Genomic DNA, 20,838 nt, shown 5'->3' with positions numbered 1-20,838 from the left:
AGACAAATTCTTTCCCATGATCCATTCAAAATTACCATTTTAGATGGTATTACTCTATACACAATGCTAGCAAACTCGAGCAAAGCTGATTTATTCAAGAGAATTATTCATTTAATTTCCACCATTTAGTATTTATAATACTTTTCCATTCATATATTCATGTCATCTGTATTCATTTATGCATTTATCAAATATTCATTTTAATGAGTTTCATTATAACTACAGAAATTGTAGGGTGAGTTTTGCAATAAATTTATTCTTTTAATAGGTTTATTCTTGGAAAATCCTCTGAGCAGATAAAGGTTGCTTGACCTTTTATGTTCACATTTCTAAATTTTTCACAACATTTTGTCCATTCTAGTTCTTTATCTGGATGCTTTTCCTTGAAGTTCATTGAATTGCCTGGAATCATCCTTAGTAATCTATTTAGTATTTAACATATTAAATGTTTATTTATGATATGAATATGTTATGTTAGAGATTTTATATAGTAGCCATTAAGGAAGCTTTACCATTCAACAGTCAAGCAAACTTATTTCAAACTAGATAATATAATAATGATTTGAGAGTTTTCCTTCATTTAAAACTATTCATAATTCTCTGACATTGTCCATGATCATCTAAGACTTTTTTTCTGTTTCATAAAATAGTGTTGTGAAACTTGTTATTTACAAAAATAATAATCAAATTTATATTGATAGTGGAACTGCCATTGTTATTACTATTATTTGAGATTTTTTTGTTTAATGAAGGTTCTGCCTTCCATCTGACATCTCCAACATCAGAACTCAATTTCACGAAGTTGTCTTCCACTCTAAAACAAGGATAGGCTTTTCTCCAATTTCCAATAACACATTTGTCATTTTCTTCTAAGGCCTCCTTAGAAGTAATTTTAGCATCTACATTTCTACCAACAGTCTCTTCAAAACAATCAAGGCCTTTTCTGTCAAGTGCCTCATAATTCTTACAGGTGCCAGCCATTTCTCAATTCCAAAGTTGTTTCTACATTTCTTGTATTTGCATTAGTAGCACCCCACTCCTGATACCTTTTAGCTTCCTTTGTCTGCCCAAGCAAATACAATGCAAAGGGTCAGCTTAAGCAATGGGAAATTATTAGCTCATGGTTTTGAGGATAAAAGAAAGTCCAAATCAAGGTGCCATCAAGGTGATGCTTTCTTCCAGAAGACTAAGTGTTCTGAGGCTAGCTGCCAATGATACTTGGTCCTGGGCTCCTGTCACATGGCAACACACATATGTTGACTCTCCTGGCCTCTCTCTTCTCTTCTGATTTCTAAGGAACTTCAGCTTCTTGGGTCTTTTGGCTTTCTCTCTCTTGATCTCAATTTTATTATGCTTAAAAAGGACTCCAGTAATAGGATTAAGACCCATCCTGGGCCACACCTTAACTGAAGTAACCTGATCAGAAAGTCCTACTTACAATTTGTTCACACCTGCAGGAATGGATTAAGTTTAAGAACATGTTTCTCTGGGGTACATACAGCTCCAAGCCAGCACATTGGAAAAATCTCCAAATATCTAGAAATTAAATAACGCAATCCAAACTTTCTCCTTAGTAAACTAGATAAAGAAGAGCAATTTAAGCTTAAATCAAACAAAAGAAAAGAATAATGAAAATTAAGACAGAAATCAATGTAAATGAAAACAGAAAATCAATAAAGTCAAATAAACCAAAGCATATTCCTTGGAAATGTCAATAAAATTGATAAACCTTTAGTGAGGCTAACCAAGGAAGATATAGAGAAGTTATAAATGATGAATATCAGAAATGAAGGAGAGGTCATCAGCACTGATCATATAGACATTAAAAAAGATAATAAAAAAATAAAATGACCAACTATGCTGACCAATTTTTTAAGTTAAATGAAATTCAGGATCAATTTTCTTAAAGCAACAAACTACCAAAAACTCCCAAGGGGAAATAGACAACTTGAATAAATATGATTTAAAAACCTGATGCTACTTTAAGTGTATATTGGAATTGAGCAACTAAATGAATTGATGACTGATAATGGAAACTAAGTTTCTCACTGTTGGAGTGAAAGTTTACAGACAAACAAAGAGGGAAGGTTAAGAATGATCCATTTGGTGATGAATAAAGAGTTGAAGACATCAATATAATCTCATGTTTGCTTAATATAGATACAGATGTTTACATAAAGACATATTCATAGATATACCGTATTTTGTATACACACACATATGTCCTTTATCTGTCATCTGAGAGGGCCTTGAAGCAATAACACTGAAGCAGCAAGGAACAAACCTTTGACCAGATCTTGAATTTTGGTACCATTCTCCAATAAAAGGAACCAGGGTTCCTTGGACAAATAATTGATTCTAGAACTGGTTCAGGAAATATACAAGATGAGCATGGAGAATTTTGTAGTGCTGGAAAGTAAAGAATTGCTAAAAAACAAAGCAAAACAAAAACAAAAACAGAATGCTGGGATTGTGTCAAAAGAACAAAGGAGTCAACTGAGACAGCTCCAAATGCCCAAGCTGGGTCAATTTGAGAAACAAAATAAAGAAGTATTGGATTATAACTCAAAGTGTAAAATAAACATTCCTAAATTCATAACAGCATAAATAAATGATTGAATAAATAAATACATGGCTAAATAAATGAATGTGCCAGTTTGAATGTATCATGTCTCCCCAAATGCTATGTTCTTTGATGCAATCCTGTGGGGGCAGATGTATTAGTATTGATTAAGTTAGAAACTTTGGATTAGGTTGTTTCCATGGAGATGTGACCCACCCAACTGTGGGTGATAACTCTGATTAGATAATTTCCATGGAGGCATGTCCCCACCCATTCAGTGTGGGACTTGATTAGATTATTAGAGCCCTATAAAAGAGCTCAGACAGAAGGAGCTTGCTGCTGCTGCAACTTATGGAGACATTTTGAAGATGGCCATTGAAAGCAGGGTTTTGCTGATTCTTTGGAGGTACTAGCTCAGAGTTTGCCCTGAGAAGCTGACACAGAGACATTGTGGAGAGCGCCATTTTGAAACACAAGTTGGGAGTAAGCAGATGCCAGCAACGTGCCTTCCCAGCTAATGGAGGTTTTCCAGATGCCAATGGCCTTTCTCCAGTGAAGGTACCCTACTGTTGATGCCTTACCTTGGACACTTTATGGCCTTAAGACTGTAACTGTGTAACCAAATATACCCCCTTTATAAAAGCCAATCCATTTCTGGTATTTTGCATTCTGGCAGCATTAGCAAAGCACAAAAATGTATAATTAAATGATGGAGAAAAAAACAAATCCAAATAATTTATGTAGATGCTTTGTCCTTATGGAGGTGGAGCATAGCTTCCCACTGCTTAACTGTAGGCTGTGCATAGTAACTTCTTCTGAAGAGCACAATATGAAGAAGGGGGAAAAGGAGTAACTTTACAGTGGAGAAACCTAACAAACACTCCCTAGCCAGGTGATCAAGATTAACACCAACAGTGATAAGTCATTTTGATAGTATGTTCTCATGGTATCATGTGATGTAAATGGCATTTACCTCTGTTATCTTCCTCTCAGTAAACCATAATCCCACTCTAATCATGAGAAAAGCATCAGAACAATTCCAGTATCGGGACATATTACAAAGTACCTGAATGGTCACTTCAAAATTGTCAAGGTCATCCGAGAAAAAAACAAAGTCTGAGAAACTGCCAAAGCAACTAAGGAGACATGACTAAATGTAATGATGGAATTTTGGAAGAGAAAAAGAACCTTAGGTAAAAACTAAGGAAATCTGAATAAAGTATGGACTTTGGTTAATAATAATGTATTAATAATAATGGTTCATTAATTATGACAAATGTACCATACTACTGTAAGACAATAATAGGGAAACAGGATGTGGGGTATATAGGAATTTTCTGTCCTGTCTTCACAATTTTTCTGTAAATCTAAAACTATTCTAAAATAAAAGTTTTATTTTAAAAAAAGTGGTTGAATATCAGCAATTTAATAATGTTTGACCTGGTTTTCACAAGATTGTAATGCAAATTAAAAGAGGCTAATCTATATAAATCTCTTAGAAAAATGCTATGCAGAAAGTACATGTGAATAAATGGTATCTATTATCATTAATGTATCATGAATGCTTATTTTTTCATTTTTTTCACTAGTCTGCCATCTTCTTGTCTCTGCCTGACACTTATTATTTACTTTTGTAATCTGAAAGTCAATTTTATGAGTTCTGCATGTGGTGGGCTTTGGAAATTAAAAGAAAAATGATTTGATTGGTTTATTCAATTAATTTTATGGAGGATATAGTCTATATTTTATACTGTTTTATTATAGAATTAGACAAAGGAGCAGAAAATGTCTTTAAGGAAACTAGAGTTTATTTGGTGAGATTTTTTTAAGTTTCTGTAATTTATCTTGCTATTATCTATTTTGAGCTATAGTTTTTTAAAAACTGTGTTCCTCCAAAATGGAGTTAAGATCATAAACATAAATAAGTCAACTGAATAATAAATAGAAAGACACAGAAGTTTATTAGGTGATGTCCGTGAATTAAAACACTTTCCAAATTTTACATACACACCGAGCAATCCACAGTCTCACAGGTATAGATTTAAACTCCAACCCTTACAAGCTGTGTGCTCTTAGTATGTTTTTTTGTGTTTTTTTAACTTCTCTGCTTCATATTATCCCATTTGTGGATAAAGGTAAACAAGTGGTTCTGGATGAAGGAGCTAAAGTTAGTAGTGTGTGCACAATAAATAATCACTGGTATTTATACAGTAATGTCAGCAAGGAAGATTTCTTTGTATTAATTAATCCGAACCTTGGGTGTTGAAGGAAAAGTATATCAGTCAATAGGTGAATGTTATTTAGAATATTCAATAGTATCTGATTCTGAAATCAGATTCAACAAGTAACACCAAATTTTCTTCTCATTTTAAATAAGATTTAAAGGATTTTTAGTGATCTTCTCCTCCATCTCCCCATTTAAAATAGAACCAGAGTTTAATTTTTCACCTAGAACAATTATTTTGTCTCTTTCTATACCCCCTTTTAATAATATGTGATGCCTGAGATTAGAAATAAAAATTTTCTAGAAATCCCAATACATTTATTTATGGATGTTTTTATTGCCTTCAATAATTTATTTTTTCTCTTTGATACCTTATTTCCTCATTAATTTTCTACATCCCATCCATAGTGTCCCATTTTTATTGTCAATCTATTTTCCTTTTTTCTGCCTATGACTATATATTTTAGAGTGACCTTTTCATTGCCAGTGTTAGTTGTGATGTATATTTTCTACCCCATTATGATTTTCCATATAAATTAGTTCTCTTTTTATTTGTTTTCATAAACTGCATATTCTTTTTCCCCACAGGTTTAATGACTCTTGGAAAGCAAAATTGATTTCCTGTTTCAATTGGCTTCATTTCTGATGGTATATAACTTTCAGATGAATTTATTTTTACTAAACCTCTTGCTCACCATTTTGTTTCTTATTCTAATTCTTGATTTAAACAAACAATGAAACAAAGAAATCTTTAATATGCATCTGCACTTTAACTATCTTTCCTTCATATACTGAGAAAAGAGATGAAACAAAATGGAGTTACTATGGTTAAGAGTTTTTAAATGTAGGCGGGAGGTCATTAACAAAGTTACTCTTACGCACATCTCAGCCAGATATCACAAACTGTCAAGATATGCAAACCAAAAGCAAAAATATTTCTAAGGACATCTGGATGCTATGAACCAACTACAAGGTAAAGAAATCAGTAGAATCTCTAACTGAAGGACATTTGAAAAGCCCCAAATATCCACCGATCATAATTCTTTACAAACAATTTATGTAATCATCATCTTTTTCTTTAAAAACCCTTGCTTAGAAGCTCCAAGATGGGATGCAGTTTGGGTTGCTATCTGAATCTGTGCTCCCCAAACTGCAATACTAAGATTCCAAATAAATGCTTTGCCTTGCAGCTCAGTCTGAAATTTCTTGGTCAACAGTGGTTACTAAATTTTTAGGGAAATGGTTCTCAAAACTATGCTCAAGGAGACTAGGATGATTTTTTAATGAAAAATACAGACAACTACTTTATAATTTTATTTTTAGGAGAGTTCTAATATTATGTTGGGTTTACTGACAGGAAGTTTCTATGCTTTTCAGAGGCAGTTCTGTTTTACTGCTTGAATCAGTGTCAGGAAATTTTCAGTCCCCATTAGCTCTGTTTCTCAGTTTAAAGATGATCGTTTGTCAGATGCAATATGAATAATAAATTGAAGTCTGCCAAGCCTTTGGCTTCTTTGGATGAAGTTGAAATATGAGTTGAAATAATTATTATTTTCATTGACACAGGGAATAAAGATTAAAGTTCAAGACTTTGTTTTATCATATAATACTAAGCAGCAGTTATTGGTAGAGTCTTCGCTGAGAATTCTCCAATAGCTTAGGTAAGAGAAAAATTCAACAAAAAATTCTTCCTGCTAAGCAGAAGGGAAAGTGGGTGCTCTTTCATGTGCTGGAAAGGCACTTATCATGTCGAAAGGACCAATTTAGCAATGAAGATCATTAATGTGTACTGCAAGATGAGTCACACTTTATAAGAATTCCTGGCAGAGGGTTGAAGGTTTTATAGCTTGGAGAACTGGGGGCTGTGGGGACTGTTTCAATTTAAGTGGAAATAGCAAAGATTTAACAGCATTCCTATTTTCTTGTCAAAGAGCAAAGTTTTACTTTTCTCCCAAAAGGTTGTGTGTGTGTGTGTGTCTATTTTTGCTTGTTGACATCACAAATTCTCTGGGTGGATGCCTGCCCTGGGGGAGCCCACACTGGTCTGATGTGTGTCATGGTCTTGGATCCATCCTGACATGGTGTTTCTGAGTCCACCCCGTTGCTGGTCCTTCATGGTTACCCAGACTCCTGGGAAAATAAGCCTGGTCTTCAGTGAAAACTTTCTGAGAAAGGTTTGGAATTCTAAAGTGAGGTGTTTTCTTCCTCTTTTCTCTTTCTTTTATTTAGAATTTTTAAAAAGGATTCTATTAGCCTCTGTTATTATGGCATAATAAAAACAAAAAGAGCTACCAATGATTGATCTCACATGCCGTGAGTTAGGGACTGCTTTGAATGTTTTGCATACATTATTTCAGTCATTCCAGGAAGAGATACTGTTATGCTCATTTTGAGGCTTACCAAGGTGAAGCAATGCAGTCAAGATTGCTCAGCTAGTGAGTTGTGGATACTGTCTTGGAGTCCAGGTTTCTGACTCCAAATTTTGCATCCTTAACCTGCTGTTCTCATCAATATTAAAGCTTTTCAAGACACAGTTGTGCTCAAGACACACACGGCCCTTAAACTCTAGCACGCAAAGCATACAGTTTGTTATTGTCCTTGTGTGACAAAATATGGTCTGCTAAGGCAAAGTGGAGGAACTTGCCTCTTTCTGATTCTCTGTACTTGGAAGAAACATCTGGTGTCTTTCTGCTGCACAATCCCAGCCATCAACATGGTCACTGCCTCACACAGAGTTGTTCAGGGAAGAACTGAAATCGTCAGACGCACACATCTCATTGTTACTTTCAGAGACTGTGTCAGGGTCCTATCAAAATGCTGCTTTGTCGACTCTGCCTCTACGTGAGTGACACCTGGATAGGAGAATTTCACATTTAGTTTCTCTCTTGGCCCTGGTAATATCCTGTGTCCACTCTGAGGTAGACTCCGAAGACTCTGGTACAAACAAAATGTAATAATTGTTTTAAAGAAACAAAAGCCAACTTGATTTCTCTCACCTTTGTAAGCCAAGTTTGCTTGAGGCCCAATGGACTACCCCCAATTGTCGCTAAAAATAAAATCCCAAATCTTTGTTTACATCTTGCCTCAACCTCTGAATCATTCTTGTTCCCACCTTTTCTGGCTCAGTTCTCTTCCGTGTAAAATATCCGTCTTCCCTCCTTACCTTTTCCTGCCTCCCTGAGTAAATCCTGGCTGTTGCCCTGTAGGCAATCATTATATTCACTAACAGAGGTGGAAGATTCTCCTGAGGGGAGGAAAGAGAGCTGCCTAGTTGAAACAAATAGAAAATACCGTATAGGGAAGGCAAGCTCGTTGTTGGGTATCACCACCTGCCCAAACTAAAAAGGGTAAGGTTTTGTGTAGAGACTGAACAACTCAGGGTAGAGCTGAAGGTGAGGAATGTGTAGAAGAGCCAGTGTAAGCTATGTGTTGCAAGAGTGTTATAGCACAGTCATTGAGAGGTTTGGCTTTGGAGATAGGCAGTCTCGGTTCAAAGCCAACTCTGCACTTTCTGACGATGTGACCTTGGATATGTCATTCAACTTCCCTGAACTTAGTTTTCTCATCAGTAAAATAAGGATAATACTAATATCAATCTTCAGGAGTTGTGAGAATTAAATCAGCAGCATAAAACAGGAAACACAGTGTGAAGTTTCTCAGTGAACACTAGCTCTTTGGAGTCAATGAAGAAACCTTGTGAAAGCAGATGGGTTGCAGCTTGCTTATCTTTCTGTCTGGCACATAGTAGGCACACAGCAGACATTCAGTGAATGCTTACTTAATGAAGGAATCATATATTTGGCAGAATGGATTAGAGAGTGGAAAACAGGACAGAAGAAACCAAAAATCATCTAGCTGTGAAGGAAAACTTGAGAGCAAAACTATTTCTCCCAATGTTTTTATTTCCAGTAAGAAATTGCTAGTAGTCTCTTTGCTGCTTCAAGTTATCTACCTATTCTTTGGGATCCTTCTCTCAGTTTCACGGGGCATTTACAGCTGTTTCATGGGGCATTTAAGATCCTTTTTAATAGAAAGTATTGTATTTGGAGGGTGGAAGGAACAGGCCTATTTCCCCTGTTAGCTCAATTGCTGATATCTAGGAGCTAAAACGCTTTGATTATAAAAATGTGCTCTTACATAGGGCATTTCTCACAGTCAGTGCTGCCTCTGAGTGAAGATAAGATGCTTAAAGTCCTTGTCTTGTTCACAAGAGCAGTGAACATTAGCCTACATTTAAAGTATTCCATTGATCTAACCAGTAACTCCAGCGTTTTACTGCAGGGTATTCACATATAATTTCAGGTATGAATTACTGTTCTCTAATTATGACTCTAATTATCTTTTCATACTCTGGGTCAGTTCATTAAATCTGTGCTACTCAGTGACTACTCTTTTATCTTTGTCAGTACATCCATTGTCACAATTTTTTTTTTTTTTTGGTCAAATGCTCATCTTCAGACTAAATTGATGTTTGCCTACAGTCTTGAACTGGTTCTTTTATGCATTTAGACATCCTATAGCCTAAGTGAATTTGCTATATTTTAAGAAATCTTTAAAGACTTTAAGAAAATAATTGAAGCTATTACTAGCAATACTGAAGTGCATTTCCACACTATAAAAAAATGTAAATCTTTACTTCAATACATAAAAGCTTTTTCTTTTTTCCTAAAAAGAAAACTTCACAGCTTAGGATATTTATCTGTGCTAAAGTAATCTTGAAAGTAAGAAATATCATATTGAAAGATTTTATGGTCTTGACATCTATGTAAAAGGAGATACAAGGAGAGGGAGAAGGGAAAAAACTATAAATAATTTTGAAAAAAAACAACAACCCTGAATTTCCAATTTTAACTTTACTGGTTGTACTGTGTTGAGTGACAGTATCCCAATAGTCCACATCCTACCACCAGAAGCTGGGAATGCAACCTTATTTAGAAAAGGGTTTTTGCAGAGGTGATTAAGTTAAGGGTCTTGAAATCAGATCATCTTGGATTACCCAATGGGCCATAAATCCAATGACAAGTGTCCTTACAAGAGACTAAAAGAACAAGATGCAGACACACAAAGGAGAAGGCTCTGTGAAGCTGGAGGCAAAATTGGAGTGAAGTGTCTAAGCAAGCCAAGGCATACCAACAGCTACTAGAAGCTAGAAGATGCAAGGGAGAACCGATTCTCCGCTAGAGCCTTTGGAGGGCATGTGGACTTTCCAATATCTTGATTTTGGACTTCTGACCTCCAGAACTGTGAGAGAATAGATTTCTGTTGTGTTAAGCCACCAAATTTGTTATAATTTGTGATGGCAGACATGGGAAACTGATATACTGATTAAGCTAGAAGTATTCAAGGCCTTCTTATTGGCTACATTTCTCTCTTGGGGGCTATAGTAGATTGAGTTATGTACCCCAGAAAAACAGACAAACAAATAAACAGAAACATGCTCTTAATCTTAACGCATTCCTGTGAGTGAGAACCTATCTGTGCCGGTTTGAGTGTATTATGTCTCCCAAAACACCATTATCTTTGATGCGATCTTGTGTGGGCAGATGTATTAGTGTTGATTAGATTTTGGAATCCTTTGGGCGTTTCCATGGAGATGTGATTCAATCAACTGTGGACAGGACCTTTGGTTGGATAATTTCCATGGAGATTTTGCCCCACTCATTCAGGGGGGGGGTCTGAATTAAATTACTAGAGCGCTATATAAACTCAGACAGAAGGAGCAAGCTTGCTACAGCCAAGAGGGACACTTTGAAGAATTCACAGAAGCTGAGAGAGTAGCTGCAGATGAGAGACAGTTTGAAGACAGCCGTTGAAAGCAGACTCTTGCTCTGGAGAAGCTAAGAGAACAAACACCCCAAGAGCAACTAAGAGTGACATTTTTGAGGAACTGCAGGCTAGAGAGGAATGTCCTGGGAGAAAGCCATTTTGAAACCAGAACTTTGTGGAGCAGAAGCTAGCCATATGCCTTCCCAGCTATTGGCCATCCTCCAGTGAAGGTACCTGACTGCTGATGACTTACCTTTGACGCATTATGGCCTTAAAACTGTAAGTTTTTAAACAAATAAACCCCTTTATAAAGGCCAATCCATTTCTGGTGTTTTGCATCCCAGCAGCATTAGCAAACTAGAACAGTATCCTAAATAGGACCTTTTAAAGATGTTATTTTCAATTAAGATATGACCCAACTGAATGAGGTTTGGTTTTAATCCTATTACTGGAGACGTTACAAAGAGAAAGCCACCCAGAAGAGCCAGAAGCTAGAAGTCAACAGAACCATGAAGGGAAAGAAGAGGACACTGCTATGTGACAGGGAAGGTAAGGAGTCCAGGCATTGCTAGCCAGACAGAAATGCTACTGGTCCCCAAAGAAGCAAGCTTTCTAGCCTCTGAAATCGTGAGCCAGTATTTTCCTTTTGTTAAGCCAGATCATTTTGTGATATTTCTCTTAGGAATCAGGAAACTAAGACTGGGAATTTTTTTTTGTTTGTTTAATGTTTAAAATGTAACTTTCAATATTTGGAAGTAAACAGTGTTTACTTTTTGAGGAAAACTACACAAAATCTTTGAGGGAAAAAAGTAATTATAGATTTGCATTTTATCATCCACATATGTGATATGTTTTTGACCTAATAAAAAACAATCAATAAACTGCTTCAGAGGATTGAGTGAGTTCTTGTGGAATATAATATTATCACTCCTTTTGTACAACGCTATGTATCTATGAAATGGCATTTGTTTTATCTGGTAAGGAAGTTTAGACAGATAATGTTCCTATCTTGCTGTTGGTAAAGCTGAGTTTTTTTCATTCATTCATTGATTAAATAAATATTTATTGATCACCTACTAGCCAGTAATTATTTTAAGTACAGAGATATAGTGGGTAACATACAGACTCAAATCCCTGCCTCTCTGAATCTTATATTCTATTGGAGGGAGGGGAAGGGCTTTCAAGAAACATGACAAATAATGAATTATATATTATATTTGAGCAGATGAAGGGACAAAAAGCATTGCGGTAGAAGACTCACAATTTGACTGCAAATAGAATGATCAGATCTCCCATTCTTGAGGAAGGTGAGGAAGTAAGTTGTGAAGATATATGAGGGATGTGTTTTCTAAATATAACAAACATGTTGCCAGTGCTAAGACCTTTACCTGGTGCACTCAAAGAACAGCAAGAAGGCCAGTGAGGGAAAAGAGGAGGTTAGTAGTAGATGAGATCAAAGAGGTCACAGAGGGTCAAAGTATGTAGGACCTTCATGCCATTTGAGGATTTTGGCTTTATTTTATCTGAATTATATGGGAAGTTTCAAAAAAAATGACATGGCCTAATATTATTTGAAGGTTATATTCTGTCTGCTGTATAGAAATAGGTGGCAGTGGTGCAAATGTAGAATCAGGACAATCTGGAGGCTATTTGTATAATCCACATCTAGGTGGTTTGCACCAGGCTGGAGCAATGTAGGTGATGCAAAGTGGTAGAACTAAACATGATTTACTGGTGCATTAGAATTGGGGAGTGAGAAAAAGCAGAGGGTTAAAGATGAGTACAAGTTTTTTGACCTAACTGGAAGGATGAAGCTGTCATTAACTGGAATTAGGAGATTAACAAATAGATTGGGTTTGGAGGGGTAAAATAATAGACATGATAGTGTTGATATGTCTATTTGGCATCCAAGATGAATAGGCACTTAGATACAGTGGACTGAAATTCAAGTGAGAGGTTCAAGCTAGAGATGTACATTTGGAAATTATTAGCATCTAGGGTGATATTTAAAGCAAGGAAACAGAGTGAGATCACCAGTGAAATGGCATAAATAGAGAAAACAAGAGGTCAAAAGACTGTACTTGGGCACTCCAAAGTTTGACCTCAGTGAGATAAAAAGAAAATCAGGACTTCATGGTTCCAGGAAGTCAATTAAAAAAAAATTGCTAAGGAGGAGGTGAGATCAACTTGATTGTTGACAGGTCAAGTATTATGATAACAAATATTTGAGCACTTGGTTTAGCAATGTAGAGGACTCTGCTGACTTGACAAGAACAAGTTTGGGGGAATGGTAGGGGCAAAATCAATATTGGAATGAATTTAACAGGGAATGGACTAAGAGGAACTGGAGAGAAAAATATTGACACTGCTTTCAAGGGATTTAGTGGTAAAGGGTAGCGGAGAAATGGAGCAGTGGTTGAAGGTGTGGATATTTCAAATGGCTTGTTTTAAGACAGGCAGGATAATTCTCACAGGAATGATCCAGCAGAGAGAGAGAAAGAAGAAAGAGACAGAAAGAGAGAGGGAGAGGGAGAGAGAGGGAGAGAGAATAATTTGATGATGCAGGATTGAAATGGGTTAGGTGTAATGATATCCTAGGTGGGAAGGAATGAACCTAAGAATATACATAAGATGTTTGGCATTAAATAGGACCATGAACAGCTTATTTTTAGTAATAAACAGATGAGTATACAGATCCATATGCTGGTAGACACCTAGATGATATTGAGAATTTTGGTCTGGTTACTTTAATTTTCCTAGTGAAGCAGGAAACAAGATCATAAATTGAAAATAAGGATGGAGTAAGATGGCTTAGAGGACTAAGGAGAGGGCTAGCTGAGATATTCTTCTAGCAGTGTGTGAGAATAAATGAACCAAGAAATGTGGTATGATTATTGTGCAGCATCAGCAGTAGACTTGAGTTTCCTGGTTAGGAATTTGAATCAAAGCCCAACAGTGTGTTAAGTCAAAAATGTGCAGCTGTTTGGGAGCAGGTGCCAAGTAGTGAAGAGTCTCCAATGCAGCATCCCATTTTGCATTTAATTGTCATGTCTCCTCAGTTTCTTAAAATCTGTGACAATTCCTCATTGTTTTTGTTTGTTTTGTTTGTTTGTTTGTTTTGTCCTTCACAACCTTGACACTACTGGTCAGTTATTATGTAAATTGTCCCTCAATTTGGGTTTTCTATGTCTCCTCATGATTAGATTGAGGTTCTGTATTTTTGCCAAGAATATCACAAAAAAGACACGGCTCCAGGGATACATGATATGAACACAATTTGTTACTGGTGATGTTAACTCTGATCTCTTCTTTCAAGTGATGGTACCCAGTTTCTCCACTGTAAAGTTATTTGCATCTTTGTAATTAATAAGTAAATGTGTGAGATACTTCAAGACTATGCAAATATCCCACTTCTTTTCCTAATTTTGCCAACTAATTTTAGCATCTTTCAATGATTCTTGCCTGTGACAATTATTACTGTGATATTTGCATAATTATGATTTTCTATTTCCAACTTTCTTTTCACATTTATTAATTGCAACTCTACTGTAAAGAAGAGCTTCCCCTTCTCCCACATTTATTTATTTAATCAGTGTTCCAGTTTGCTAATGTTGCTGTTATGCACAGCACCAGATATGGATTTGCTTTTATAAAGAGTGTTTATTTGGTTACAAATTTATAGTTCTAAGGCCATAAAAGTGTCCAAACTAAGGCATCAACAAGAGGCTACCTTCCCTGAAGAAGACCTCTGTCAGGTGGGAAGACATGTGGCTGGTGTCTGCTGGTCCTTTGCTCCTGGGTTGTGTTTTGAAATGGCTTTCTCCAAAATGTCTCTCTCAGCTGCTCTAAGCTCCTTCTGTCTGTGAGCTATCTTATAGGACTCCAGTGATTTAATTAAGACCCACCTTGAATGGGTGGGGTCCATATTTCCATGGAAATAATTTAATCAAAGTTCTTGCCCACAATTGATTGAGTCACATCTCCATCTCAATCAAAAGTTTAATGTCTGCCCTCACAAGATTGCATTAAAGGACATGGCTTTTGCGGGACATGATATATCCAAACCGATACATCCAGTTAATTATTTATATCAGAAAAAACTCACGTATTTATGTTATTTTATGGATCATATCAAATACAACATCTAATGGAAATGGAGCAGTAAGAATAGAAAAGAATCTACATAACTGTGATGTCCAGTAACAGTATTTTTGCAATTGGAAACAAAATGTCCATATTTACTTTTCTTAGTAGAGTTTAAATAAAAAAGGAGACAGGAAGGTCCTGACTGACAGAAATATAACACATTTCTCAAATGCTACATGTTCTATTACCACCCAGAGGAGGAAAAATAAAAGTCAGTATTACACTTTTCCAAAATGCATGTACTGGAATACTGACAAATAATTATGTAACATATTTTGACCTGCCTCAAGATGGTAATCAACAAAGGGTTCAAAAGATCAGCAGTTCTGCCTCTAGAAATTCAAAGTCTTAATTAAACTTATTTATCTATCCTAAAAATAATTTTTTATTTTTAAAGCACTAATAAGAACTGGCTTACTCATTTGATTTCTAAGACTCCCTAATTGTGACAGATGTTAACCTGTTATAACCCAGGAAAAACATAAAAATCTTCAATTGACCTGGTTCATTTTCTGTATTCAGTGGTTTGAATGTCAAAATAATTCCATCATTTTGTATTGAATAATAAAAGAACAAGCTTTTAGAGTAAAATAGTATAAATTAAATATTCTACCTGTACAGTCTGTTGATTATAGATATTCAAATACAAATAAAATTTTTAATTAAAAATCAAATAAATAAACAACTTGTCTGCTTTGCTGCTCTTTTATCCTGTGTCTCACTGTGAATCCAATTAACAAAGCAATAAAAAGAACTGCTGACATATTTTTGAAAAATCTTCAATAAATGGTAAAAGCAAAAATGACTGATGAGCTGTGATTGAAGCAAAAAAATAAAATTCAGCCAATCAGACACACCATATTACATAATAGTTTTACTCTTTGGTCCTTTCCTGAAGCCTTTTAGAACATAGAAAAAAACGGAGTCACCAAAGTTCAAATTGAAGTTAGAAATAGATCAAGTTTTTATCTTGCCTAACTAATTTAACATTTTCATTTAAAAATAAAAGAAAGTGAAACCATCTCCATACTAATTAATACCTGCAATAAAAATTTTAAGTAGTTCCATGTTTTCTATCACAAAATGTCAGGTGTATACATATTTTAAGTAATTTAATATAAGAAAATAAATTTGATATTATGAGGACAAAATGCTGCAAAGTCAAGTGATAATAATTAATTTATTTGAAAGTATTTTTAATATAAAAAATATAGCCAATACTTATTTAACACTGAGTATAGGAAAATGAGGTCTGGCAGATGAGCAAGACATATTGAGTTCAAGAAACAGTCCAAAGGAGAAAACAAACAAAGAAATATTTATATTATAAGTCATGACTAAATAGGACATAAATAAAGATAGAAGTAATGAGCCAAAATGTAATTTTGGATAGGCAGGAATGTAAATGAATATTTCTACAACTTTGTGAATATTGACTAGCCACACATTTAACATGTGACTGAATGAATAGTATGCTGGAGTGAAATACACTTATGGAACAAAATGATGGATCCAAATAAGAGATGTCTGGTTTGTCAGATAAAATAAATGTGCATTTGTGTGTATTTTTTTGAAGAAATAGAGTTATCCTACTAGTTTGATAATGTCACCACTGGGCCCATTTAAATGTATTGTGTAACCTTTGTTTCACGTATTGCTGACAAGATACAACATAAACTTCCCCTCTAAAGGAAATACATATTGAGAGCTTAAAGAAACAGAAAATAAAACATGGTCTTTCATGTAAATATGCTCTAAGTATTACAGAGAAACAGATCATTGACTGTACAAAAGCTTCCCTAGCCCATCATGTAAATTTACATTTAATGAGTTTGTAAATTTCAGTTCAATGGTCCAATAGACCAAAAAGTCTTAGAGTTATTATAGTGTAACCTGTAAATGAATATTTAAGGAGTTTAAAAATTGCAGATTATTGGCTTGATTATTGATGAAAAGAAGCCATTATAGTTTATCAGATAATTAAATATCCTATCATAAGAATTACATTTATAGAATGCATTCTTATTTTATGGACAGAATTAAATACATTACCTTCAAAATTATTTGGTTGATTTTAATATTCATTTTGGATACCTCTCCTTTTCTTCCCCATTTTCCATATTTCTCTCACGTGTAAATAAGCATGAAGCTAACAATGCTATAGAGCTTTACAAATTTTCATCCAAATTTCTAATAAACAACACAAGTGACTACTCTCAAGAACTTTCACTACATTGTGACTTTGTCAAGTACAAACCATGTAGTGATATTTCTTTTTAAGTTTTACTTTCAAAGTCATTCTTATTTTAAAGTGAAGAAAGCATTTTATGCTTATCTTTTCATGTGTTGGTTCCTGTTTATGACAACCTTAACTTTTATCTAATGCTCCTTTGATGGACTCTGGTTTTCTTCTTTCCAATGATAGTTGCAATTATATCTATTAAACACATACAATTCATTCACTTGGACAAAAAAGAAGCTGTTTATCTAAAAATCATTTTCATTTATAAGAAAGCCTCTGTTGGTAAAAGTAGACTTAAGGTGTTTGTTCTAGAATGACATTTGCTATCTATCACTGTTTTTTTTTTTAAATCCACATTAAACTTTGGATGCTAGTGTATACAAATTCTTATTCAGACCATGTTTAATGTATTTGATTTCCAGACAACTGAAACAAACTATTTCAGTCAAAAATATTCAGCTTATATGTGCCTTCTAGAATTTTTTTTAGAAATGTTTATTGAATGTGTTGAGTTTTCTATACATTCAATTATCATATTAGAATTTTTTCATATCATTTCAAATAATTCATAGAAGGAAAATCTTGGAGTTTATAAATCAAAGAAATGTTTAAACATGCTTACTAAACACTTTCCCAAGCTTTAAAATCAATACTCTTGCTCTTGGAAAATGGTGGAGCATTAAGATTTCCACCTAGTCATTTTTCTTGGTCAATTCTTAATGTTTGTGAACCATCCTTTAATTCATTCCCTTGTTTTTTTCCAAACTTGACCTATGAAATATTTCCTTCAAAGGTAGATAGCCAAATGTTTTGTTGCCTATTTTTATTTTCAGGTAGCTCTCCAAAATTTATAGAGGTCTGATCATATGAATTCCTTCAATGGCTTTCTAACTTACCTTTTGTTTTAGTTTCCTGGTTGCTAAAACAAATACCATACAATGGGTTGGCTTAACAACAAGAATTTATTGGCTTATGTTTTCAGAGGCCAGAAGGCTTTCTTCCTCCTGGGGTCAGTATTTTATGACTGGCTGGCTGGAAATCTTTGTGGGTAATTGGTTTTTCCATCACATGGCAATACACGTAGTGGCATCTTATCTTTCCTCTTCCCAGTTTTGACTTCTGGCTTCTGGTTTCTCCCCATGGCTTCTCTTTCTGCATCCAATTTCCTTTGCTTTTTTTTTTTTTTTCCTTGGAGATACTTCATTTATTTTTCATCTTCAGATACTCCTGGCTATTTTTGGTAGGGCTAGACATTAATACTGACCAGTTTAGTTTTCCTGACTGTTAACAAACTACTCCACAATGAACCTGCCTTAACGCTGAAGACATTGTAGTGATCCCTTAACATACATATATTCTAAAATATATGCTCAAAGTAAAAAGATCCAAATTCACAAGAGTATGAAATATTTATAAAAAAATCATGCATCAGACTGTACAGTCTAGAAATAAAAGAAGATTCAAATTCAGTAATAAAGGTAAGAGCAATACTTGCTCTAAATATTAAAGAAAGACGTTGGACTCCCAGAAGGTCCTGGAACTCAATTATCCTTCTCTGTTTGCAGAGAAGCAGTAGCCAGGGCAACTGCTGTGACTGGCTGGGCAATTCCATGGAGCTGCATCTTTGCAAGTTTCTTCTGTTCACATTCTGTAACCAAACGGTTCAACTCTGCTGCACTATATCCAATAAGAGTCTTCAAGTCACAGACAAACTTGTACACAAATCTCTTGCCTTGAACTTTACAAATCATGTCCCCATCATAATAATACCTTAATGCACGACTGAGTTTCTCGTAGTTCATTGTAGGTTTATTTTTACGTTGTCCCCATTTCTGTGCAACCAGTTCAGGCTGATTTAGTTTAAACTCGCCTTCATCACCAACCCAAGAAATGCAGTCTTGAGCATCCTTGTCAGTGAGAAGTTCTAGCAAAAACTGCCATAGTTGGATTTGGCCATTGTTTCCTGTCCTGTTCCCAGGTGAACTTCTATCTTCTCCTGAAATCCTTGGAGCTCTTTGTACTTTAGCTGCTTTTGCACTACTGTTCAGAACTTTAATGGTAGATGGTGTAGCAGACTGCACTGATGCTGGGATAATTTGTATGGGTTGATCAATTGTAACTATCTCATTCATCTGTTGTTCTTGGCTTGCCAACACATATTTTCGAAGAAGTTCCAGATGACTCCAGAGAATTTCTCCCCGAGGGACCCGCTGAAAAAAATCTTCTTGGTTGAGACTACATAATTCTCTTCCCAGAAATGTTGAGTGGGGTGAGGTCTATATCAGTCATGCTGAATTCCTTCATTACCCAAACTACCCAATGCAGGACTTGGTCTGTGGACCACTGTATAGGATCATAGGGTATCCCAAGACGTTCTTGCTCTTTTCTATAACCTTCCAGTGCAGCAGCCCATCTTGTCACTTGTTCTGACGTTTCATCTGAAATGGTTGTGACGTGTTTTGTGCCATCAAGGGTTATCACTTGAGCTTCCTCAGCAAGATGCGCTTCAGCTTCAGCATGGTGGGCATCTGGATCAATAACTACTTCAACAGTTTCTGCAGGCTTAACAATTTCAAGGATGTTTAACTTCGGCTCAATTCCTTGGTAAGAAATTACCTGTACACTGAGTTGTACAGTTCCATCTGTCTTTACTCCTTGGTCAAACAAACTTCGTTCAGGATCCAGCTGGATGTCTTGCAGGCAAATTTCATGAGCATCCAATGAACACTGTAGTCTTGGTTCTAGTAGTTTCTTTAAATTGCCTATTGGCTCATTGATATCTATGGCTTGGCTTACACATTCAGCTGGGGTGTAGGTCTGTTCTACAATGCTTTCTTCTGTACATTCTTGTTTCTCTGTTCCATCAATCTCAACTTCTATCAGCTCTTCTGCTTCTCTTTTAGTCATGGTCGACGTATTTCAAAGATCAATTCTGCTCCAGAATCGGCCCTGTCGCCCTCGCCCCTATTTCTCAGCCGGCTGAGACCGGTAGCAGCCCCGGCTCCACGTGCAGCGTCTCTCTGGGTAAGACTTGCAGGTCCCGCGACTCGAGAGTGAGGCCCCGGGCCCTTCCCGCGGAATGGGCGCTGAGGAATCCCAATCCCGCCTCCCAGGCGCCCCCGGGTACAGGACTACAATTCCCAGCAGGTTGCGCGACACAAACGCCCGAGGCAACGGGGGCTCACGAGGCACAACGCCCCAAATCCGTTTAGTATTACACTCTCTTGCTTTCCCAGTATTCATACACCTCAATAACCCCAAAGAACAAGGACACTGACTCGCACGGGGGTGTTGCGCTGGGGGGGAGAGGCCAAAGTGTGCATCTTCTTTGCTTTTAAGGACTTCAGTCATATTGTATAAAAGCCCACCCTCATTAATTTGGGCTCACCTTAACTAATAACATCTTCAAAGGTGCTATTTACAAATGGGTTCATCCCCACGGGACCAGGAGTTGGGACCTGAACATGCCTTTTCGTGGAGGGTGAGGGGGCTGAGAATGATTCAGTTCTCATCAATCCACACTCTGGACCCTGAAAAGATGTTTCTTTTCCCACATGCAAAATATATTTTTTCCATCACAATGTTCCAAAAATCTTAAATCATTTCAGTAATAATGCTAAGTACAAAGTCTCATCAAAATTAGTTATAGGTGTGGCCCATCCGGGAGCAAAATTCTCTCCAGTGAACATGTTAAACCTAGAAAACAAGTTGTCTGCTTCCAATATACAATGGTGGGACAGGAACAAGGTAAATAGTCCCATTCCAGAGGGAGAATTTGGTAGGAAAACAGGGGTCTCAGGTCCCAAACGAGTCTGAAACCCAAGCAGGACAAACACCACTAGATTTCAAGGTCTGAAAGTCATCTGCGACTTGATTCTTTGTCCTCTGGTTCTTCCA

The 20,838-nt window shown here is 36.0% G+C and overlaps 1 protein-coding gene across 1 annotated transcript; it reads right to left on the bottom strand.

Moving 5' to 3' along the window:
* Window positions 1-18,482: 18,482 nt before the first annotated feature.
* Window positions 18,483-20,010, bottom strand: LOC119526856 (GA-binding protein alpha chain-like). The gene is given in 2 exon segments (XM_037826345.1): window positions 18,483-19,193; window positions 19,195-20,010. Coding segments are annotated over 2 exon segments (1,365 nt in total). The 5' UTR covers window positions 19,849-20,010.
* Window positions 20,011-20,838: the final 828 nt, after the last annotated feature.

The sequence above is a fragment of the Choloepus didactylus genome, chromosome 1 (assembly GCF_015220235.1).
Source record: "Choloepus didactylus isolate mChoDid1 chromosome 1, mChoDid1.pri, whole genome shotgun sequence".
Taxonomy (NCBI): domain Eukaryota; kingdom Metazoa; phylum Chordata; class Mammalia; order Pilosa; family Megalonychidae; genus Choloepus; species Choloepus didactylus.
Note: the sequence above shows the minus strand (reverse complement) of the source record. Positions and strands in the feature narration are given on the sequence as shown.